This window comes from Triturus cristatus, chromosome 2_1 (genome assembly GCF_964204655.1).
Source record: "Triturus cristatus chromosome 2_1, aTriCri1.1, whole genome shotgun sequence".
Taxonomy (NCBI): Eukaryota; Metazoa; Chordata; class Amphibia; order Caudata; family Salamandridae; genus Triturus; species Triturus cristatus.
The window spans coordinates 381,594,819-381,619,627 of record NC_140581.1 but is presented as its reverse complement, the minus strand read 5'-3'; the positions used below and the strand labels follow the sequence as shown (position 1 = coordinate 381,619,627).

At 45.9% G+C, this 24,809-nt stretch overlaps 1 protein-coding gene across 4 annotated transcripts in view; it reads left to right on the top strand.

Moving 5' to 3' along the window:
• The window catches only part of LOC146865345 (ATP synthase subunit C lysine N-methyltransferase-like), a 262,764-nt gene that overhangs the window by 120,209 nt on the left and 117,746 nt on the right, over positions 1-24,809 (top strand). For all 4 annotated transcript variants that reach the window (XM_085631428.1, XM_085631422.1, XM_085631416.1 and 1 more), the window contains one exon: positions 794-934. In XM_085631428.1, coding sequence (XP_085487554.1) covers positions 794-934 — 141 coding nt within the window. The remainder of the gene's footprint in view (positions 1-793; positions 935-24,809) is intronic.

Sequence of the window (24,809 nt, the reverse complement as noted above, 5' to 3'; positions counted from 1 at the left end):
CATGTCACGTGAATGCCAAATGGAGCCAGTAAGCTGAGCCAGACCCCAAACCTGCAGTCAGAGTGAGTCTGTCAGTCACATAACTCTGTGGCTGCCAGAGCAGCGTAATCGCACGCTACCTTCCTCTGTGATAATTATAGCGCTCCGGCTTGACAGCTCAGGAAGCTCTATAAATGCGTGACTCCACATTTTAGTGCGGTGATGCGGACCACCACACTGAAATGTGTTAGACTAATGCTTGATACTTGGCAGGGCTGGTTAATAAAGCAGGCTCCAAAAAATGAAGCAGTAAATAGGTCTGTTTTGAGACACTTCTACCTTACCCCTTCAGAAATTGAATAGTTTTGTGAATAAGAAAAGAAGTGTATCTTACGCTATTGAAGGTCGTACCTTGAGCGTCATGTAAATAACGTTTCAGTACACTGTGACCCGAAGAGACTGTCTCTCTTGTTTGTTGCCAAAAGTCTTCAAATCTAAAGCATTCTTAAAATTCCCGCACTACACTAGTGTATTTTGAAAGATGTAATTTGAGAAGACACCATTAAGGCCAAAAAAACTCATCCCTTTGTGGATTAGAAGCTTTACTGATCTGTGATATGATGCTAATCTAGATGCACTACGTGTGCATTAGGATGCCCTGATGTACCTTTATGGAGATCAGTCTTGCCGTCTCAGTATACTGTGTGCATAAAAATCATTATTCAAAATGGCGGCAATCAAAGTTGGTGTCATGAGAAATTACAATTAGTCTGATCATAATTGACAAGCATTCTGAATCTGCATTCTTTGGCAGGTACTTGCAGCAGCTTCAATGGGTTTTCACTGTACAGGATATGAGCTGAATCCCATTCTGTTACTATATGCTAAAACACAAGCCCGCTGGAGAGGAATTTCCCATGGCCACGCGACATTTATGAAGGAAGACTTCTGGATGGTGAGAAATATTTATTTGATCATGTTATCATATTTTATCTATACATTTTGGATGCAAGTGAGACTCAGGTACACATTGTTCTTATTATATTAAGGGATTGGTGCTTGGAATACTAAGCTATGAACATATGCTTTTTTTAAAATAATGTTTTTTTATTATTTTTAGATTGTAGGCACTGTACTCCACATAAAATAGATCAGTAAAGCATTTCTTCATTCTTTGAAGCATACAAAAATGGGTTTTTGACTCCAACACTTTGGTGCTACTCACGTCTTGGTTATGTCAGCATATGTATGGCTAATGAGACGCCGCAACATATCTGAACAAGCATTGGCAAAGGACATAAGAAGACCTCATCGCCCCACCAGCAGTGCGCCACGAGGCGCGTTTACAGAGTGTTGTAAAAAGGGGCATGGCCTTGGACCACCTCTCAGCAATCCAGCTGTGTGACGCTGACTGGAGGTACCTGGTGGGCTAGTTGGCCCCCAGGGACCCTCAGTATTCAAGGGGACTTAATTCTCCAACTTAGAATGTGCCAGAAGGTGCGTATTCAGAGTGGTGCAGGGAGAGGGCGGGGCATCCAGCGAGATGCCGGTTTTTAATTAAAAAAATAAATTGTTAGAAGAGGGGCTGTGTGCCCCCCCCCCCCTTCTTTCAATATTTTTTAGGCCCTGGAGACCCCAACCCCGGGGCATGGCCACATATACATATTTTTTTAATTTTAATGGAGGGGGGCCACATGCCCCCCCCCCTAAGGCCTTTATCTGCCATGAGGACCCCATACCCGGGGCATTGCCTCTTTTTTTAAATTATTATTCGGGAGGGGGCTGCGTGGCCCCCCTCGTGAGGCCAATTTCAGCTCTGGTCCCCATCCCCGAGGCATGGCCACATATAAATCTTTTTCAATTATTACTGGAGGGGGGCGGCATGGCCACCCTCCTGGTGCCTTTATGTGCCCTGCGGACCACACTCCCCGGGGCATTGCCTCTTTTTAAAAAAAAATTGTTTAATTCGGGAGGGGGGCCCCCTTCCCTGGGCCACCTCTGGCCCCGGGGACCCCACCCCCCAGGGCCTGGCCTCCGTGATGGGGACCATGGGGAGAGCCCCAATGCCCCCACAGTCCATGCCGGCTCCCTGCCTCCTGCGGGAGCCGGCATTGCTTTTGGGCAAGGGGAGCTGCTAACATGTAGCTCCACTTGCCCAAAAGCAATTCTGCTTTGCGTTCCTGCTCTTGCTTCAACGAAGCAAAGCAGTGTTTGCTATGGCAGGGTGTGAGCCATGCTCCCGCCATGTCATAGCAAACGGCAATGTCCCAGGGATGGGCACCCTGGGACATTGCAGGAGCCGGCCCTGAGGGGTGGCGGTCCCCAGGGCCATCAAGGGTGCCAGGAGAGGAGCTGCACGGCCTCCCTCCCAGCATTTATAAAGCCCTGGGGAGGTGGTGGTCCCCGGGGTCCGCAATGAACCCTGCATTTAAATAATTAGTGCCCTGGGGATGTGGTGGTCCCCGGGGCAGTGTGGGGGGGCAGGAGCCACCCCACACTTAATTTTTCAAGTTTAAGCCCCGTGGAAGTGGTCGTCCCTGGGGCTTTGGGGGGCCCATGAGGCCCACGCATATAATCAACAATGCCCAGGGGAAGTGTTGGTCCCCGGGGCAACATGGGGAAGGGCAGGAGCCCCCTTACACATTTTTTACAAGCCCTGGGAAGATGGCGGTCCCTGGGGCTGCTAATTATATGTGCCCCCACATATAATTAGCATAGCCCTGGGGAGGTGGTGGTCCTCGGAGGTGCGGGGGTCCCCGCGGGCCCCTGCTATATATTTACTCATTGCCCCCGGGAACTGGCCCACCTGGGGGCTTATAGAAAACTAAGCATGGGAGTCCGCGCTTCGTTTTTTAAAATTTTATTTTCTTGGCCGGATTCCCGCACCCAACGCAAATTTGGCCGATTTAAAAAAAAAATGCTTTTTTTGGCCCTGGGGGTCCTTGTGGGACCCCCTTAGCAGGCCTAGGGGGTCAGGGTTTTTCTACCCTGCCCCCTTTTCTTGTTTTTTATCCTTTTTTCTATTGAATTCTTGTGACTTGGTTAGCGAGTCACAAGATGGCTGCCAACACTTCCTGGTTTCGAGTGTTGGCTGCCAATCAGATTCGAGCTCGTGCTCGGGAGGGTTCGCGAATCCTCCTCGGTGCTCATATATCGATATTTTTATTTTTTAAATTTTTCAGCCACTACTGAACAGATTTACACCACTCAAAAAAAGTTCGCTTTCTGAACCAAGAGCTACCTTTTTGCCAAATTTGGTGTAATTCCATTCAGCAGTTCGAGCTGTAGCCTGTTCCAAAAATTCCTATGGAAATTAACATGGAGAAAACGCATTTTGGGACCCCCTCTTTTCTCGGCCCCTGCTGTACAAATCCCCGCCAAACATTCAAGACAGGAGCTGACCTGAGCTGGTCATTAGTTTTGAAAATTTCGCGAAGATTCGTCAAACGACGCCAAAGATATTGCCAAATCAAAAAACGCTTTTCCTATGGATAATAGGTCCTAACTATAACTACCTAGTAGTTAATATATATATATCCCCCCTTTTCCTTAATGCTGTGTATCTCAACTGTCCCCACTTTCATAATGGCGAATAAAAGGACTTCAGAAAACTGTTTAAAAAGTTGTAATGAGTAAATATCGACTGGTATGGCGAGACAAAAGCTGTGTTAACAGTATGACGCACGACCACTGACTGAGCTGCCAGAATTGACTTGCAAGCGGTGGTTTGCAAGTAAGTACTAAGGCGGCATCTAGGTTAAAGCTTGTAAGACCATCCCAGAAGTTTCAAAATGACTGAGGGCCTGACTACGATCTTGGCGGACAGGGTTACCCCGCCCACTGTATTACAATTTCATTATATCCTATGGAACTTGTAATACGGTGTATGGGATATCCGTCACGTTTGTGACGGAGTAACCCTGTCCGCCAAGATCGTAATCAGGCCCTATGTGCTTTGATTGCATAGTGTTTTCCAAAGAAGGTGGCTTGTATGTTGCATAGTGTTGTAACGCTGTGAGGAATGTATGAGTTATGGATTACATACTCAAAGCATTAGTAGTGACCATTAAACGTATGTCACCTTAAGTGTTAAGACTGTCGGCAGCATAAGTGATGGTTGTTGGAGCAGAGCACAAATTGCTGTGGGGCTCAACAAAGTGGAAAATATTTATCAACATCATGTCTAGAAATTATGTCCTATCAAAAGAAAGGGTAGGGAGGTAGAGGGAAAAAAGCTAGGTCCACCCTCCTATATCATATGTAATCAAAAAAATCTGAACTCTCAGATAGAGAACCTAGCAGCAAATGTTGGTGAAAAACAATGAGAAAAAAAAGAAGGAAATATGTCCTTTCTTGAGTCCCCTCACTCCCCAGGGTTTCCCCACGGTGACATGCTTCATCATTGGGGCCATATCAACCTGCTGCGGGTTGAGGCGTGCTACGACTTGCGGAAATACGTAGGAGCACTTTCGTGAGACTATGTGTGGTGTAGTGATGTGTATGGAGTGGAGTGAGTTTTTTAAAAATATCTAACTAGTGGGCTAAATGACTTTTATTCTTGCTCCTAGTTGATATATTAAAAAGGGGTGAGTCCCTAGGGGGTCTGGCTATAATGCGTCAAATGTCCCTAGTGGGTGTCAACATGTTTCGAGCTTCCCATCAGCTCTTCTTCAGGACAGGTATAGGGTCCAGCCCTATGCCTTCCACTCCTAAAAGTGACCTAAATTAGAATTAAAGATACGTGCTACAACTAATAAGCATGTGCGTTAATACATACGGTATCTTAACTTGTATATCTGTAAAGGAAAAACACTGTTTATTATGTTGGACAACCTACTCCTGGTTGGGTAGGTAAATGGCATTAAACCGGTGAATATGTGAAAATAGAGTGCACGTGATAAATGACATGCACAATCAAAAAACGCACACACATAGATTAAAGTGCCATAGCAAATGTGCCTTTAAAATCTGTTCCTTCGTGACAAAATGACTGACGGATTTCGTACGAGTGAGCTAGTCAGGCAAGGTCCGTGCCCGTAGTGCTCTACCCCGTTACACTGAATAAAAAGGCATATATGCGTCAACTATTTATAATGCGTAGTCGGATGTACTACTGATCGTGTGCCTGGTTATCGTGCACCTAAGTAGAATCAAATCATGAGCCATAAATCTATATCGCTATATTTATGTGGGCTTTTGAGAAAAGCGTTACTGCATTTAAATATCCGGACAAACCGGAGAGCGTGCTTGTTAAATGATCGTAAATGAAGGCATGCTGATAAAAAATGTCAGAGTTCGTGAAAGTTTCACATCCATCAACAAAATATCCCATAGTCAACAAAAACATAACTGACAACATTTAACCAACATTAAGACACAAATGACATTTGTAACATACTATTTAGCGGGCAACAATGCGCCTCATGGTGCTGGAGGGGTAGGGAGGATCTCGAGCGCTAGAAAGAAAGAAGCGAGGGAAAGAGGTGTCAATAGCCTCGATGGTAGGGAGGAAACGAGAGGCTCAAGGAGTTTCCGTAGGCTGCCCGGTTCCTGTGGGGGGAGAAAATAACTTACTTGTCGGAGAAATCCTCTCTGGCTTGCTTGCCTAGTGTGTCCCTCGAGACCGCATATTGGCGAGTTTATAGACATTAAATACACATATAGACAAACACTGTTATTGTTTGGAAAAGGTTCCAAAGGTTCAAGTTATGTCAACGGGCTGAATCTCATTGATCCCGTGTAAAGGTATTGTTGGTGTAGGCGCGTTAGCTTAGTGGGCAGCTCCTAGGCTGGAAAGTTCTTATCTGCGGAGCTGACCCCAAGGAATGTTATCGTTCAGGCCTTGTCTATCGCTGCGTAATTTGAAAACCCAGCGTTGCTCCTTCTCGAGGAGTCTGTCTTCCAGATTGTCACATCCCTTAATGTGTTCCAGTACCACCTATTTGATGTTGTTGGGGGTGTGTTGTTGCTCGATAAAGTGCGTTGTCATTTTTGTTGTAGCTCACTTGCGCCTGATATTACTCCTGTGTTCTACAATCCTTGCGCTCACTTTCCTGGTCGTCATTCCTACATAGTGTAGATTGCATGTGCAGGTAATCATGTACACAACTCCCGATGTGTTGCAGTTGGTGAAATTCCGAATTTCCCAGGTCATACCATTGTTGACGAAAACCTTTTTGGTAGCTGTGGTAAGGTGGCAAACACTGCAATTACTGCACGGGTAATGTCCGCTGGGTAGTGTGTGTAAGGTTGTTTAGCCATCACTTATGGTGGTGTTCTTGGGCCGAGTGTGGACCAGATAGTTACGGAGATTCCTCCCTTATCTGTGGCTGAACATAGGCCATGGGATATCCAAATTTCCACTGTTCAGTATACGCCAGTGTTTTTTGACGATCTTTTGTCACGTGGCCTGATGCAATGTTGTACGTTTTTATGCAGATGGGTCTGTTCTGTGTAGCATTTGTAGGTCTAGGGTCCAAGAGAGCTTCTCTGTGGTTGTTGGCTGCCCTCTTTTTCGCTTTTGAGATCAGATGTATTGGATAGTGTCGTGCTAATATTTTCACTGAAAGGTCTTTGGCTTGGGTATTGTAGTCTTCCTTTTCAGTGCAGTTTCTTCTCAGTCTCAAGAACTGACCGAAAGGAAGGTTATCTTTAAGTTGCCGGGGATGAAAACTGTCATAGATCAATAAGCAGTTTCTGGCTGTCGGTTTGAAGTGTGTAGTTGTGGACTGTTTGCCTTGATTTGCTGTGATGTTTAGGTCCAGGAAGATCAACTCCGACCTACTCATAGTGCTAGTAAACTTCAGAAAGGGGTCTTGAAGGTTGAGCCAATTCATAAAATCTGTGGCTTCCGTTTCATTCCCCTCCCAGATTACCAAAACATCCTCAATGTAACGTTTCCACAGTTTTAGACGGTTGATATGAGGGTTGGTGGTATTCAGTATTTTCTCTCTCTCAAGATGGTGGACGTAAAATCCCGCTACACTCGGCGCGAAAGTGCTTCCCATGCTGGTTCCGTGTGCCTGACGTTACTGCGTGTTTTCGAACTTGAAATAATTCTCTGTTAGAGCCAACCGGCAATATTTAAGAACTAGGTGCCGGGGTGTATGGTAAATCCATGGGTTTTCGAAGAGGACCTCTTCAAGCATTTGTAAGGTTTCTTTGTGCGGTAGGCTGGTGTAGAGGCTTTCTACATCAAGGCCAATTAGAATATTAGTTGCTGGGTTGAAACTCAGGTCTTGGAGAAGGCATAACACCGCTTTTGTGTCCTGTAAGTACGTGCTGGTACTCTGGATGATGGGACGTAGAAAAGCGTCCGCATATTTTGACAAAGGTTCTAAGATGGAACCGATGCCTGACACTATAGGTCTCCCTGGTGGTCTTTCCATAGATTTGTGAATTTTTGGTATGGTGTAAAAGTAAATCCCTTACTTTTACACCATACCAAAAATCGGGTTATTGTTTTCTAGAAAATCAGCTTCCTTTTTGGTAATCCAATTGTTAGCTGTGGACTCTTCTGACAGATGAGTAATTTCTATGCGTAGGCGTTCTGTCGGGTCCTTCTTGATTTTTATGTAGTTTCTTTCATCTGCCAAAAGGGATAGGCACACTTCCCGGTACGAAGTGGTGTTCTGTAGTACTATGGCACCTCCTTTGTCTGCCGGTTTTATGGTCACCTTTTCATTGTTTCCCAGTTCTTGTATCGCCTCATGTTCTTTTTTACTGGTGTTGTGAAAGATTTTGATGGTTTTTGGGTCTATTTCAGATACTTCTTTCAGAACTGCCTTTTCAAAGGCTAGTAATTCTACTGGGAGACATGCCGCTGCTGGTGTGAAATTAGACTTTCTGTGGAGACCTGTGTCACTAGTAGTCGATGATGTGGTACGTGGTTTCTCCTTGAAGTAGACTTGGAGTTTGATTTTACGAATGAACTCATTGAGTTCACAGCAAAGTCTGTATTTGTCGAGACTTGGCGTAGGTACGAAACCAAGTCCCTTTTCCAGAACTGATTTTTGTGTTGCAGTAAGGGTGATGTCAGATAATTTTACCACTAGACTGGGGAATTGTGGCTGGTTGATGGGTTGTCTGGTGGGCCCATGCTCCTGGTATGGCTCCTTGACGTCTCCAGAGGTTGTGCCCATTGCACTTGTTGACTTCTTCTTAATTTTCCCCTCTGTGGTCCCTTACCCCGTCCTAAAAAAGGGTTGGTCTGTGGTGTATGTGACTATTCGTGCTCCCAGAATGGATGTGGCTGTTGTTGACAAGCCTGCTGGTGGAAAAGTGGAGTACCATAGAAGAAAAGCGGTGGGCCTCCATAAGGGGGTGGTCTCTGATATCCTGGCCAGCCAAAATTATATCCACCTCTGTTCTTGTAGCGTCCACCTCAAGGGCGTCTGGTTCTGTTTCTGTTGTTACTATTATAACTGCTATCAGAATGGTCCGAGCCGGTGTCTGAACTATCGCTGTCGGTGTTGTATCCTGGGTTTCTCCCGGATGGAATGGAATCTTCCATAGTATATGGATAGACCTTTTCATGTGTGAAATTCCTCTGATCTTTTTTTAGTTTAGTGTACTTGGTGTCTTTTAGACTTATTTCGAAGTCCGTCATTGTTTTGTTCAGTTCTTCTAATCTTTTCTTTAACTCAGCGACGCTCTGACAGGATCTTAGCCGGATTTCTAGTGTTTGGATCTCCCCTTTCATCTCTTCGGACAACCTTGCTGCGGTTTTTATAATCAGCACTAACCAGTCCCTGGTGCTGTGCCAGGAAATTAGCGACCAATCCTTTTTGAACAATTTGTCCTGTTGAAAAATGAAAGGCTCATTGCGCACTATTAGTCCTTGTGGTGCGGTGTTGAATCTTAAGTATTCGGCCATCATAATGCCGTGTATCATAGTTTTTATTTGATCACTCCACTCCATACACATCACCACACCACACATAGTCTCACGAAAGACGTAGCACGCCTCAACCCGCAGCGGGTTGAGATGGCCCCAATGATGAAGCATTTCACCGTGGGGAAACCCTGGTGAGTGAGGTGACTCAAGAAAGGACATTTTTCCTTTTTTTTCTCGTTTTTCACCAACATTTGAGTGATCATTTCCTGCTAGGTTCTCTATCTGAGAGTTCAGATTGTTTGATTACATAGTAATTATGCCCAACAGCATCAGTGATCATCAGTTCTTGAACTATCCATGAGCCATGAGCCAGAGTGACTCCTCACAGGGGTGAATTTTTCCCATACATCGTTTCAGAGAGCTTTAAATAACACTATCTCCAGGGGTGTAACACAAGCCCCAGCGGTACGGGGGGGGTGACCCTTCAGGGGCCCCTCAACCCTTACACAGGCCTCCATTTAGCCTAAGACCAATGAATAGTTATGAGTGACTCAGGGGCCCCTCTTCTCATTCTTCTAGGGGACTGGATTTTTTTTCATTAGCACCACTGGCTATCTTAATCTAACAGAACAGAGCATTACACGTGTACATGTAGCTCCCTACCCCAAAGGGATAGCAGATATAGAAGCCATCTTTGTATATTGAATCCTCAAAGTAAAAGCTTTAAACCACTGCAATCCCAGCATGCACACTCCTAGCATACCGGTGGCAGCGAAGCCTATACGTGTGCTAGTGCAACGTCTTAAAAAATAAAAAATATAAAACAGGAGACGTAGACAATTTAACCAAACCTGTTCACACACTTACTGTATTGGGCTACATTCTTCAGTTCAGTGGAATGAAGATCATTGACTTTTACGATATGCAGTGTAATTCCATTAAAAGCTTCCTCAAGATTCTGCATTGTCAATATTTGAGAAGATGCTTTTTACAAAACCATGATTTTTATTAACCGTATATTCGAAAGCATCCGTGATAGAGTTCACTAAGTGTTTCAGTGTGATTAAAGTTTCCATGCTGATTTCTATGACTTTTCTCCTAGATTTGCTACACTTCAACGAGGGCCACCACTTTTGATTGCATTCTATTTGGTGTATCCATAGTCCCCTAAGGGGGAAACCCAGCAGTAAAGTACTCTTCCCTAACCGAGAAATGAACAGTGGTCTTGCTTTGGTGCAGTGTCAGCTCTGCACACTTTTGACATGAGGGATTAACCCTCATTTTTTCATGATTTTCAGTGAAAATTTATAAATGTTCTTTTATCCACTGAATTACAACGGATAATTGCCTACATCACATGAGGAAATCGACGGGCGAGGTAGAGCAGTTCAGGCGCGAATGGGGCCAGGGACAGAAGTAAATGGGCATGCCAGTAAGTGAAGCACGGGGTGGGAGCACGAGTGCATAGAATCATACAGTGTTTGGGGATTTGAAGCGTATAAGGGAGACTGCTGAAAAACACATGCACTCATGGAATGCTTCACGAAAAAGAACAAAAGACTTCCTAAAAAGTAAGCCCTTGTGGAAAAAACAAAGGAGTCAATCACAGAGTTGATAAAAAGGCTTTGCTCCACAGAGGGACAAAAACTTACTGTACGGGCTAAAACAATTGAAGCCAGCAAATAGAAAGCAAGCAAGTGTTAGTGATAAGAAACAAAGCCAATGGTAAGCAGTGAATGGAATGCATTCTTAGGTAAACTTTCCGCATGTCTCCAGTATGTCTTTGCGGCTAGACAGCTGCGCTTGGACCTGAAAGGCAAATAATATAGCACTAGTGAAGACAGCACACAATTGGCAATTATTATTGCCCAAATTAAGTCAAAGAGACAAGTTCATTGTGTAATAGGTGAATGTTTTACCTAGTACCACAGGGCTAGTTAAGAGCTTCAAATAAACAGGAGATGACATCCTAATATTTTGTCTGATATTCACTAACCCTTGAGCTGCAATTTACCTAAAAGGTTCTCAGTTTATATATTAAAGCATATTGCAGAAAGGAAATTGTGTGCAAAGTTAATCCTAAAAAAAACTACTCTTGACATACCAGACATATAATCTATCACAACAATTTTTCTTGATGTTAGCTATAGATCCCATTAATCAACAGAAACTAGCCCGAAATAGGCTAGGTTTAAGTTTATATTATTCATAAGAAATCTCATACATATTTTCTAGCGTCCCCCAACTAGGCAATTCGGACATATTGTTGCTTTTAATGCTTCAGAGTGCTAAATTGCGGTTTCCAAATCTGGTGCACCTATTGCTCTTTTAAAGATGCACACAATTTATCAATTCAGTCTCTCTTGCATGTTTAACATGAGTGAGTAGACTGATATTTGTCACAATTGCTCTTTCACATTCCCATTATGTGTTCCCAAATCTGAATTTGTGTGCCAAAATTCATCAACTCACATGAGCAAACTAGACCGTTAATGACAAACTCACCCTGCAATTAATACAACTTAGAGTTTAATACAACTTAGAGCGACACCCCCGCGCCGCACGGCCACCAGCTGCTGCGTGTGCCTCCCCGCCTTCTGCCTCGCTGCCCCGGCTCCGCCGCGTGACCACGCCCCCTGACATCGAGCGGCGTGGTCTGTGCCAGCTTCCTGTCTGTTGTTGCCATAGTGATCTGCTAATTTGTATTGTATTGCATTGTGCTGTTTGCTGTTGTTTTTCTTTCCCCACTTGTGCCTGACTTCACCTTCGTTTTTTTCACGTCCCCGTCTCATCCCTCCCCGCTCCCCGCTTCCCGCCATCACCGCTAGCCCCGCCCCTTTTCTTTGTGTACCCTCCCCGCTCCCGCCTCCCAGCTGCTCCGCCCCCCCGCGCACTTGGCCATATATGGCGACCGTGCGACGCAGGTGAGTGTGACCCAGTTCTGGGACACCCCCGCGCCGCACGGCCACCAGCTGCTGCGTGTGCCTCCCCGCCTTCTGCCTCGCTGCCCCGGCTCCGCCGCGTGACCACGCCCCCTGACATCGAGCGGCGTGGTCTGTGCCAGCTTCCTGTCTGTTGTTGCCATAGTGATCTGCTAATTTGTATTGTATTGCATTGTGCTGTTTGCTGTTGTTTTTCTTTCCCTACTTGTGCCTGATATCGCCTTCGTTTTTTCTTCACGCACCCGTCTCCCCGTTGTTGCCATAGTGATCTGCTATTTGTATTGTGCTGTTTGCTGTTGATTTGTTTTCTTTCCCCACTTGTGCCTGACTTCACCTTCGTTTTTTCCCGTCCCCGTCTCATCCCTCCCCGCTCCCCGCTTCCCGCCATCACCGCTAGCCCCGCCCCTTTTCTTTGTGTACCCTCCCCGCTCCCGCCTCCCAGCTGCTCCGCCCCCCCCGCGCACTTGGCCATATATGGCGACCGTGCGACGCAGGTGAGTGTGACCCAGTTCTGGGACACCCCCGAGCCGCACGGCCACCAGCTGCTGCGTGTGCCTCCCCGCCTTCTGCCTCGCTGCCCCGGCTCCGCCGCGTGACCACGCCCCCTGACATCGAGCGGCGTGGTCTGTGCCAGCTTCCTGTCTGTTGTTGCCATAGTGATCTGCTAATTTGTATTGTATTGCATTGTGCTGTTTGCTGTTGTTTTTCTTTCCCCACTTGTGCCTGATATCGCCTTCGTTTTTTCTTCACGCTCCCGTCTCCCCGTTGTTGCCATAGTGATCTGCTATTTGTATTGTGCTGTTTGCTGTTGAATTGTTTTCTTTCCCCACTTGTGCCTGACTTCACCTTCGTTTTTTTCACGTCCCCGTCTCATCCCTCCCCGCTCCCCGCTTCCCGCCATCACCGCTAGCCCCGCCCCTTTTCTTTGTGTACCCTCCCCGCTCCCGCCTCCCAGCTGCTCCGCCCCCCCGCGCACTTGGCCATATATGGCGACCGTGCGACGCAGGTGAGTGTGACCCAGTTCTGGGACACCCCCGCGCCGCACGGCCACCAGCTGCTGCGTGTGCCTCCCCGCCTTCTGCCTCGCTGCCCCGGCTCCGCCGCGTGACCACGCCCCCTGACATCGAGCGGCGTGGTCTGTGCCAGCTTCCTGTCTGTTGTTGCCATAGTGATCTGCTAATTTGTATTGTATTGCATTGTGCTGTTTGCTGTTGTTTTTCTTTCCCCACTTGTGCCTGATATCGCCTTCGTTTTTTCTTCACGCACCCGTCTCCCCGTTGTTGCCATAGTGATCTGCTATTTGTATTGTGCTGTTTGCTGTTGATTTGTTTTCTTTCCCCACTTGTGCCTGACTTCACCTTCGTTTTTTTCACGTCCCCCTCTCATCCCTCCCCGCTCCCCGCTTCCCGCCATCACCGCTAGCCCCGCCCCTTTTCTTTGTGTACCCTCCCCGCTCCCGCCTCCCAGCTGCTCCGCCCCCCCGCGCACTTCGCCATATATGGCGACCGTGCGAACGTGCAGCGGTCACGCGCAGCGGGCGCGCCGAAGGCGCGCCAAAGGTAAGCCCGTCTACGCCCGTCCGCGCCTGGACCGCGCCCGGTGCCAGGACCCCTGGCCCTCGAAGACCCCGACCGACCCGCCTGACGTACACCGCCGCCAACCTCAGCGCACTCAACGCCGGTCGACTCCCAGGATGCCACCAAGCCACACCACGACGCACCCACGGACCCTTCAGCTGCCACGCCTGCAAGTTCACCTGCATCCGGACCTGCCCCGCACCAGCACCCGCCAAGTCGAACACCAGCAGCACCCACCTCAAGTGCATCCTGCTCAACACCCGCTCCGTCCACAGACACGCCATCGAACTCTGGAACCTCCTCGACACCACAGCCCCTGACGTTGCCTTCCTCACGGAGACCTGGATGAACACCTCTTCAGCACCCGACATCGCCATCGCCATCCCAGAGGGCTACAAGATCACCCGGAGGGACCGCACCGCCAACCAGATGGGAGGAGGCATCGCCATCATCCACAGAAACACCATCCGTATCACGACCAGCACCGACAACACCCTTACCACCGCCGAACACCTGCATTTCCAGATCCACACCGACCCGAAGACCACCCTCAGAGGCACCCTGATCTACCGACCTCCGGGACCACGCACCCAATTCAGCGAGGACATCGCCGACTTCGTCAGCCCGCATGCCCTCCCCTCCGCTGACTACATCCTCCTGGGGGACCTCAACTTCCACCTGGAGAACAACAACGACCGCAACACCAGCACCCTGCTCGACAACCTCGCCAATCTTGGACTCAAGCAGCTGGTGTCCACCCCCACCCACCTCGCCGGACACACACTCGACGCACTCTTCTCATCCAGCACAGACATCGCCTTCAGCCACGCCACAGAGCTTCAATGGACGGACCACAGCTGTGTCCACTTCACCTTCAAAAGAACGATGACCCACCACCACCAGCAACAGGTTGCCCGCAGAAGCTGGAACAAGATCACAGCCGACCAGCTCACCACCTCCTTGAGCCAGCACCCTCCTGCCAGCTCAGCGAACCCCAGCCAGGCCGCAGACAACCTCACGAAGTGGATCAGCAACTGCGCGGACGAGCTCGCCCCACTGAGGACCCCGCCCAGCAGACCCGGCAGCAAGAAAGCCCCATGGTTCACCGACGAACTCAAGAGCTCCAAGAAGAACTGCCGAGCCCTCGAGAAAGTCTGGAGAAGGGAACCAACACCGGACAACAGGACCACCTTCAAGCTTGCCACCCAGAAGCACCACCAGCTGATCCGCGCCGCCAAGAAAACTGCATTCAAGGACCGGCTGGACAACAACGCACACAACTGCAAGGAACTCTTCAACATCGTGAAACAGCTTTCCAACCCCAGCGCAGGAAACAACGACATCACCCCATCGCAAGACCTCTGCAACTCCCTTGCCTCATACTTCCACAACAAGATCGCGGACATACACAACAGCTTCAACAACCAACCAACGCACACCACGACCGAACCACCACCCCCCACCACCACCCTCCGCGCCTGGACTCCGATCAGCACCAAAGACACCGTCCGCATGATGAACTCCATCCACTCAGGATCTCCGACCGACCTCTGCCCCCACCACGTCTTCAACAAAGCCGATGCTGTCATCGCACCCCACCTGCGAGACATCATCAACACATCCTTCGACACCGCCACCTTCCCTGAGAGCTGGAAGCACGCCGAACTCAGCGCTCTACTCAAGAAACCCACAGCGGACCCCACCGAACTCAAGAATTACCGCCCCATTTCGCTCCTCCCGTTTCCAGCCAAAGTCATCGAGAAGACCGTCAACAAGCATCTGGCCGCCTTCCTTGAGATGAATGGATCCCTCGACCCCTCACAGTCTGGCTTCCGAGCCAACCACAGCACCGAGACCACCCTCATCGCCGCCACCGATGACATCCGAGCCCTGATGGACAACGGAGAAACAGCGGCCCTCATCCTCCTAGACCTCTCTGCGGCATTCGACACTGTCTGCCACCGCACCCTAGTACAGCGCCTCAGCAACGTCGGAATCCAGGAGAAGGCTCTGGAATGGATCATCTCCTTCCTCGACGGAAGAACACAGAGAGTCCGCCTACCACCGTACAAGTCAGAGGCCACCGAAGTCATCTGCGGCGTCCCTCAAGGATCCTCGCTGAGCCCCACCCTCTTCAACGTCTACATGAGCCCCCTCGCGGCCATCGCACGCCAACACAACCTCAACATAATCTCCTACGCCGACGACACCCAGCTGATCCTCTCCCTGACCAATGACCCCGCCGCCGCCAGAGCCAATCTGCACGAAGGGATGAAAGAGGTAGCCGAGTGGATGACGACCAGCCGCCTGAAACTGAACTCAGACAAGACGGAGGTCCTCATCCTAGGCTCTTCACCCTCCGCCTGGGACGACTCCTGGTGGCCCCCCGCCCTGGGCACCGCACCCAAACCGACAGACCACGCACGCAACCTGGGCTTCATCCTGGACTCCTCTCTCTCCATGACCAGGCAAGTCAACACCGTCTCCTCGGCGTGCTTCAACATCCTACGCATGCTACGGAAGATCTTCTGGTGGATCCCCACCGAGACCAGGAAGACCGTCACCCAGGCCCTCGTCACCAGTCGACTGGACTACGGCAACGCCCTCTACGCCGGCACCACCGCCAAGCTCCAGAAGAGACTCCAGCGGATCCAGAACGCCTCAGCCAGACTCATCCTCGACATCCCGCGAACCAGCCACATCTCCGGACATCTCAGAGACCTGCATTGGCTCCCCGTCAACAAAAGAATCACCTTCCGCCTCCTCACCCACGCACACAAAGCCCTACACGACCAAGGCCCGAGCTACCTCAACAACCGAATCAACTTCTACGCTCCCAAACGCCACCTCCGCTCAGCCAACCACGCCCTCGCCGCCGTCCCCCGCATCCGAAGAGCGACAACAGGAGGAAGGTCCTTCTCCTACCTGGCCGCCAAGACCTGGAACTCCCTCCCGACCGACCTGCGCCTGACCCAAGACCACCTCTCCTTCAGGAAGAAGCTGAAGACCTGGCTGTTCGAGCAGTAACGGCACCCCCCTCCCCCCAGCGCCTTGAGACCCTATGGGTAGGTAGTGCGCTCTATAAATGTCCTTGATTGATTGATTGATTGATTGATTATTTGTATTGACGGTTGAAGGTTTTGTTAATTCAGTGTTTACGAAAGTAGCGTGTTCTGCAGGTAAAATGACTATTTCAAATGTATTCCAGTAGTCAAGGGCAATGAGTTTAATTATAATTGATAGTGATGATATTGTAATACATATTGTAGATAGAAAACAAATGTGTTTTTGTCTCTTTATAACCTAAGATTTCCTCCAGTGTGTGTTGTTTGCAAGTTCTGGTTCCTCATACCTTCTTATCATGCTTCATTTCATTGAGGACCGAAACACGACTTGCTGCTAATTCTCTTGCTAAATAATGCAGTGATCATAATTAGCAAAACCCTGCAAATTCATCACCTTGAAGAAGGCACTCTGCGACATCAGTATAATCTATAATCTATAAGAGCTTTAATGGGGACATGACTATTGAGAAGAAGCACTTTTAACCCTTATCTCAAGGTAGGCTACTTGGTCCTCTTTATTATTTAATTAGATTCAAATAATCGTACTCCAATTTCATAGCATAAACATAACCTGGGTTGAAAAGTGCTGAAGTTAAAATCTGTTATTGTTGTAATATTTATTAGTTGTGACACATATACTGCCAGAGGTAATCTGAGGTGTTCTAGTACTTTTCAGAAATTAAACACATTTCTTTGTCTGAAGTTAGCCAAACTTTTAGATTTTACATACATTATTTATATGTGTGTGTGTGTGTGTGTGTATATATATATATATATATATATATATATATATATATATATATACATTCACTGAAAGGTTACAGGGACGTTATAGTTAGGAAATGGAAGAAAAAAACCTTCAAAATTCACTGAAAAAAACAAGTGTTAAAGAGCTTTTATAGTTAGGCTCAGGTTTCACTTGTGCAAAGCCAGTGAAATCCAGCAGTTATAGTTAGCTGAGCTATGCCATGAGTGAGGTAAAATGTGAGGTCATAAGCAGTGCGGGGACACAAGTTATAGTTAGCTATAACTGCTGAATTTCACTGGTTTTGTATGAGTGAAACCTGAGCCTAACTATAACGTCTCTGTAACCTTTGTTTTTTTTCAGTGAATTTCCAAGGCTTTTTTATATTTCATTTCCTAATTGTGTCTCTGTAACCTATGTTTTTTTTCAGTGAATTTCTAAGGTTTTTTAAATGCTATATTTAACTATAACACCCTTGAAACCTTTGTTTTTTTCAGTGAAGATCTGTTTTTTTAAATTCTATTTCCTAACTATAATGTCCCGCTAACCTTTTTTTTGTGTGTGAATTTCTGAGGTTTTTCAAAATTCTATTTCCCAACTTTAACGTCCATGTAACCTATGTTTTTTTTTATTGAATTTAAGGTTTTTAAAATGTATTTTCTATCTAAAATGGCTTTATAACGTGTATTTTTGTAACCTTGTATATTCTTTTTTTACATGTTTTATATTTGTGAAGACATCGCAATACCCGTAATCACGTCACAAAATCGCAAAACAAATTCCAACATTCAACGACCACATTCAAAAATTATAACTTAAATAATCAATTCTAACTATTAAAAAACACATTATTAACTTAAAGAACACTTTTGTACACATATATTTGTAGCAATTTGTTAAAAACTGTGTTTGAACCCTACTTCCTGTTTTCACAATGGCGCTGAGAGTCACAATGACTTCAGTAACCACAACAATTGCGTCTTTTTTTAGAGGTGTAAAACACATATATGCACACATTTTACAGTATTTTAGACACTAGGGGTCTATTACTGCATTGTTTAAAGTCATATTTTTGTAAGGAGTTTGTATAAAAACAATCATTGGAACCGATTTCTTGCTGTGACGACAGGCGTCGCAATGATATTGGTAGCCGCGATCAGCATGAATACGTCGCAAAATGACAAAACAAATGCAGACATTCAATAGCCACCATCACATTCAAAACGTATTACTGCAAATGGATTATAACCAACGCACTAAACACATTACTATCTAAATGACTGTATATTAGCATGTACAACTTACTTAATATCTCTGTGACACAGTGCATACGTTTTTCAGTGTAATCTATTACTGCATGCATCACTGTATCAGTAAGTCTTGCATTCACTGTGTAAGTATTTGAGTGCATCTGTAAGACGGTGCATGAGTCTATCAGTGCTTCTGTAATGATCTGCGAGACTGCCACAGGGCATCTATGAGTTGGTGCATCAGTGTTGCAAATTGATCTGTGATTGGTTGCATAAGTCTCTCACTTAATCTGTGAGTAGGTGCATGAGTGCCTTTGTAAGGAAGTTTATAACTGACTGGATCTGTGAGTGGATACATGAGTGTCTAAGTGGGACTGTGAGTGAGTGCATAAGTCTCTCAGTGGGTCTATTACTGGCAGCGTGAATGTCTGAGTGGTTCTGTCAGTGGGTCTCTGAGTGCAACTGTGAGGGGGCACATGAGTCTCTGAATGAATAACTGGGTGCATAAGTCTGAGTGGGTGTAAGAGTGACTGTATGGCTTTGTGAGTGTCTGAGTGGGTGTATGAGTGTCTCAATGGGTCTGTGAGTGAGATCATACATCTGAGTGGGTGAGTGAATGGGTGCATGCATGAGTGGTTGAGTGTCTGGGTGGGGTTGTCAGTGGATGCGTGAGCTATGATTGGGTGCATGTATATCTGAGTGTGTTTGTGAGTGGCTATGAGTTTATGAGTGTTTGAGTGAGCGACTGAGTCTATAGGTCTATGAGCGGGTCTGTGACTGAGTGTGGGAATGACTGTATGGGTGTGTGAGTGAGTGTATGAGTGTCTGAGTGGATCTGTAAGTGGGTCTCAGAGGTTCTGTGAGTACATGCGTGAGCATGTGAGTTGGTCTGTAAGTGGGTGCGTGAGTATCTGAGTGGGTCTGTGAGTAGATGAGTGCCCACATAGGTCTGTGAGTGGATGTAGAAGTCTCTAAGTGGGTATGAGACTCTACGCATGAGTCTTTGAGTGGGTCTCTTAATAGGTGCATGAGTCTCTGAGTGGGCCTGCACATGGGTGCATTACTCTCAGAGTGAGTCTGTAAGTGGGTGTATGAGTACCTGAGTGGGTATGTGAGTGGGTGCATGAGTATCTGAGTGGGTATGTTACTAAACATATGTGTGTATGTGAATGGGAGTATAAGTGTCTGAGTGAGTTTGTGAGTGCATACATGAGTATGTGACAGTTACCGGCGAGTGTGTACAAATATATATTTTTAATATTTTCATCAATATTCGTGATGACGTCACGATATTCGTGATGCCCCCGTGACAGTACACACTTTTGGACACAATTTGTGTCATTAATACCCCCATTTCTCAAAAATGGGATCAGAGTACCTCCACCCTGACTGCTTATGTTAGCTTTCACAGAAATTTTCAGCCCCAGGAACCATTCCTGATCAATAAAATGGCGGCTGCAACTTTCTGTTCTGAGCATTCCCTTTGAAGCGCGCATTTGCGATTAATCGTGAAACCGTTGCAAAATATCCGCGGCCAGAGATATCACTATAATGTTCGGCTTAAATTTTGCAAAAAGCACAATCTGCGTAAGAACATCTACCTTTCTGCCAAATTTGGTGTAATTTCCTTCCAGGGTTCGGGCTGTAGGTTCAACTGCGTGTTCCTATGGGAATTAAAATTACAAACACACCCTTATTTTGTGCCTCTATTTTTCGGTCCCCACTGCACGGATCACCTCCAAACTTTCCATGCCGCACAGAACCTACTTTGACCTTTTTGGGGGAAAATTTCTTGCAGATTAGTCAAACGACACCAATGTTATAGGCAAGTCAAAAAATGCTTTTCCTACGGAAACTAGGTCCTAACCATAACTACCTACTGCGACTGCCAGTAGGTTAAATAATAAAATATATATATATATATATATATATATTACCTACTGGCGATAGCCAGTAGGTAGTTATAGTTAGGACCACGTTTCCATAGGAAAACCTCAACATTCTATTTTGAATAACTTTGGCGCCGGTCGACGAATCCTCGCGAATTTCTCAAAATAGGTGGGGCGCTACGCTCCGCTCCTTCCCTGAAAGTCTCGGGGGGATTCGTCAAGCGGGGGCTGAGATAAAAGGGGGGTCCCAAAACGCGTTTTTCCCATGCATTTTTCCATAGGACCTTTAGAACGAGCTACAGCCCGAATGGCTGAACAGAATTACTCAAAATTTGGCAGAGAGGTAGTCCCTAGGTCAAGGAAGTGCCTTTTGTAGGTTTGGTGTAAATCTGTTCAGTAGATTCTGAGAAAATAGCCTTTAAATCAATATATATATCTGAGCCAGCTTACGGTACGCTTACCGTACGCTTACGGTAAGCGTACGGCGGCGTGCGCGAGCGCGATTCTGATTGGCTCTTAGATCTTAGTAAACATTCGAATCGGCCGAAACCAGGAAGCGGCGGCCGCCATTTTGTCTCTCGCACTGAGAGAGATTTTTAAAATCTGAAGCCCAAAAACATGTAAAGGGGCTGTTTTGACAACTCCCTCCCACATAGTCATGTTGAGGGAGTCCTCAAACATCCCCCAAGTGCAAAAACGGTTTTATTTTTTTTTCGGCAATTTCGCGGGGTACGCTTACCGTACGCTTACGGTAAGCGTACGGTAAAAAAATAAAAATAAAAAAAACACTATCCACACTTACCCCACCCCCTGTGCTTTTGGTGGCCGAAGGCCACCAAATGTGCTGGGCTTATTACAATGGAAAAAAACACTATCCACACTTACCCCACCCCCTGTGCTTTTGGTGGCCGTAGGCCACCAAATGTACAGGGCTTATTATAAGGGAAAAAAACTTAGCATTTAAAAAACCGTACTAATTCACTGAAAAAACCATAGGTTTCACACACGTTATAGTTAGGAATTAGCATTTAAAAAACCTTGCAAATTCACTGAAAAAACCATAGGTTTCACACATGTTATAGTTAGTGGAAATTTTACTCGTAAAAAACCAGTGAAATTGCCCCGTTATAGTTAGCGCAGGCAACTATAACTCACGCGACCGCAATCCTCTGCTGATGACATATGTGTCTTTATGAAAAAAAAATATTTGTAATATATGTATAGCTAAAAATGTATGGAAGAAGACATGGGCAAATAAGTGTCTAAATACAGTATTAGCATCAGCAGAGGATTGTGGTCGCGTGAGTTATAGTTGCCTGCGCTAACTATAACGGGGCAATTTCACTGGTTTTTTACGAGTAAAATTTCCACTAACTATAACATGTGTGAAACCTATGGTTTTTTCAGTGATATATATATATATATTACCTACTGGCGGTCGCCAGTAGGTAGTTATAGTTAGGACCCTCTTACCATAGGAAATCCGCAACATTCTATTTTGAATAACTTTGGCGCCGGTCGACGAATCCTCGCGAATTTTTCAAAATAGGTGGGGCGCTACGCTCCGCTCCTACCCTGAAAGTCTCGGGGGGATTCGTCAAGTGGGGGCTGAGATAAAAGGGGGGTCCCAAAACGCGTTTTTCCCATGCATTTTTCCATAGGACCTTTAGACAACGGCTGAACAGAATTACTTGAAATTTGGCAGAGAGGTAGTCCTCAGGTCAAGGAAGTGCCTTTTGTAGGTTTGGTGTGAATCTGTTCAGTAGATTCTGAGAAAATAGCCTTTAAATCAATATATATATCTGAGCCAGCTTACGGTACGCTTACCGTGCGCTTACCGTACGCGTACGGTGGCGTGCGCGAGCGCGATTCTGATTGGCTGTTAGATCTTAGTAAACATTCGAATCGGTCGAAACCAGGAAGCGGCGGCCGCCATTTTGTGTATTTTACTCAGAAAAAAAAGGGTGATAACTTGAAAAGGGGGCAAGGAAGAGAGTTACAGACCCCCTAACATTTGTAAGGGGGGTCAAAGAAGGACAGAAAAGTACAAAAAAAACATTTATTGATTTTTAAAAAAAATCGCGGGGTACGCGTACGGTAAGCTCACCGTACGCGTACGGTAAAAAAAAAATAAAAAAAGAAATGAAATGCAGATTTAAGTGTTTAGATATTAGGGGGCTCTAAAAAGAGCCGTTGTGTTTATTGAGTGTTTTTTTAGTGGTACCTACAAGTAAGTACCGATGCAGAGTCTAAGGTTCAAGAGGAAGACTCTGTTCCCTTCATCAGTGAAGTGTACACCATCTCCTCTATAAATGTCTTGCATGTCGTAACGCAAGTTGTTGTGGTAAATGGAACCCATACCATAGTCACGGAGGAAAGCAGAAACAGATTTGTTGACGTGCTTTCTTGCTTTGTCAATCTGTGGACAAAAATGATTGGACCAGTTCCATTTTTGCCTTTGGCATATGTTAGAAAACACAAAGGCAGTTTTAGGGAAAAGTGAAAACAGTTGTGCAAAGGTCTCCTTCATAAGCATTTCCAGACCTACCCCAGTCAAAGTGCCTAGGTCATTGCCTCCACAGTGCACTATTATGAGGTCAGGGTGTTGGATTTGCATGAAGGATTTCACCAATGGCATCAATTGGTGCCACTTTAACCCTCTCTGACCAATCCCTTTAATGTCTACATTTGGCAAAGCAAGGTCTCTCACCATATCGGTTTTCTCTGCATACTTTTCACTCCAGAAGACATAGCTGTGCCCTACAATCCACACTGTGAACATCTTCAAAGGAGAACTGGATGCACTCAGGAGGTGTAATTCAGTAGAATGGTAAAACGAAATGAAAGACAGTTTGGAAATGGAGGCATACATATTTTTTTTATAAAACAAAGAACTGTTTGGCTGTTTCATACCATTCTAGAATAAAAACTAGGCTGTATGTGTAAATTTATAGAAGCATGTTTTGTATTGGTACAGAAAAATGTGTTACCAAAGAACAGTACTATGGATTTGCTGTTAGGTTTGAAAAGTCAAGCACTCCTGCTCTTTGGAAATGAAACATTGTGTGGCGAACTTCTGACCTAACTCCACACAGCAGTGTTCCATGAGCTGTTGCTATGGTAGCAGGCAGAAGTCAAGTTGGGGGAAGGGTACTAGGCAGAAGTCAAGTTGGGGGAAGGGTACTTTTGGAAAAGGGTTGGTTTTCAACCAATAGAAATGTGTGATTACATTTGAAAAAAAGGGGGAAGCACTGAGATTTGAAACTTACATGTATATGTGTGGAAAAAGAGAGGGAAAGTTTGCCATTATCTGGTTCTGCTGAGAGGAGAGAGGTGTACAGAACAGAGATCCTGGCTCTGATAATCTGCTGTTTGAGTGCCACATTTCTTTCACAACTAACTAATTTTAAAGGTGAGTTTAGAGTTTGAGAGGGGATGTATATGGTAAATTAAGAAATGAATAATAGAATTGGAATTCCTTTTGTTGAAGTTGTGTTTATTATTTTCTGTTTTGGGAGAAATTTAAATGTGAGGAACATGTAAAATAATATGGACTATGTTTTCACGATAAATTAAGGTGTACTGGTAAAAATAAGGAATACTTTAAGTGTTTGAGGTTGCACTCAGTAATGCAAATACATTCAGCATCAGTAAGGCTGGTTGCCCTTGCTGGAGTGTAGTGAGTCACCCAGGTTACACATGTTGCTGGTCTCAGAAAGCTGTTTGGTATTGCTCTGGTGATTTTACATTTGCATTAGATGGAAAGGGGGAGATATTTTTTTATGCAGAAGCAGACTTTTAGCACACAGCCAGCTGCTTATCCTGTGGAATCATGGATAGTATTCACAACCGAGTGGGGTTTGAGGTTTCAGTTAGTAATGCAAATACATTCAGCATCACTAAGGCTGGTTGCCCTTGCTGGAGTGTAGTCAGTCACCCAGGTTACACATGGTGCTGGTCTCAAAAAGCAGTTTGGACATGTGCTGTTTTCAGAATCTGAAAAGTGGATTCAAAATGTGTCAGTCTGTAAAAGTGTTTATCACTTGCCAAAAAAAAGAGTAGTAAGTGTGCTTTCAAATTGGCAAAGAAATTTCGTTTTGTGACTAATATGAAAACATGACTCTGTGTGCAAATAGGAATTACAGGCAGAGATTTATTGCGTATTGCTCTGGTGATTTTACATTTGCATTAGATGTAAAGGGGGAGCCATTTTATTGTATGCAGAAGCAGACTCTTAGCACACAGCCAGCTGCTTATCCTGTGGAATCATGCATAGTATTCACAACCGAGTGGGGTTTGAGGTTTCAGTCAGTAATGCAAATACATTCAGCATCACTAAGGCTGGTTGCCCTTGCTGGAGTGTAGTCAGTCACCCAGGTTACACATGGTGCTGGTCTGAAAAAGCAGTTTGGACATGTGCTTTTATCAGAATCAGAAAAGTGGATTCATAATGTGTCAGTCTGTAAAAGTACTTATCACTTGCCAAAAAAAAGAGTAGTAAGTGTGCTTTCAAATTGGCAAAGAAA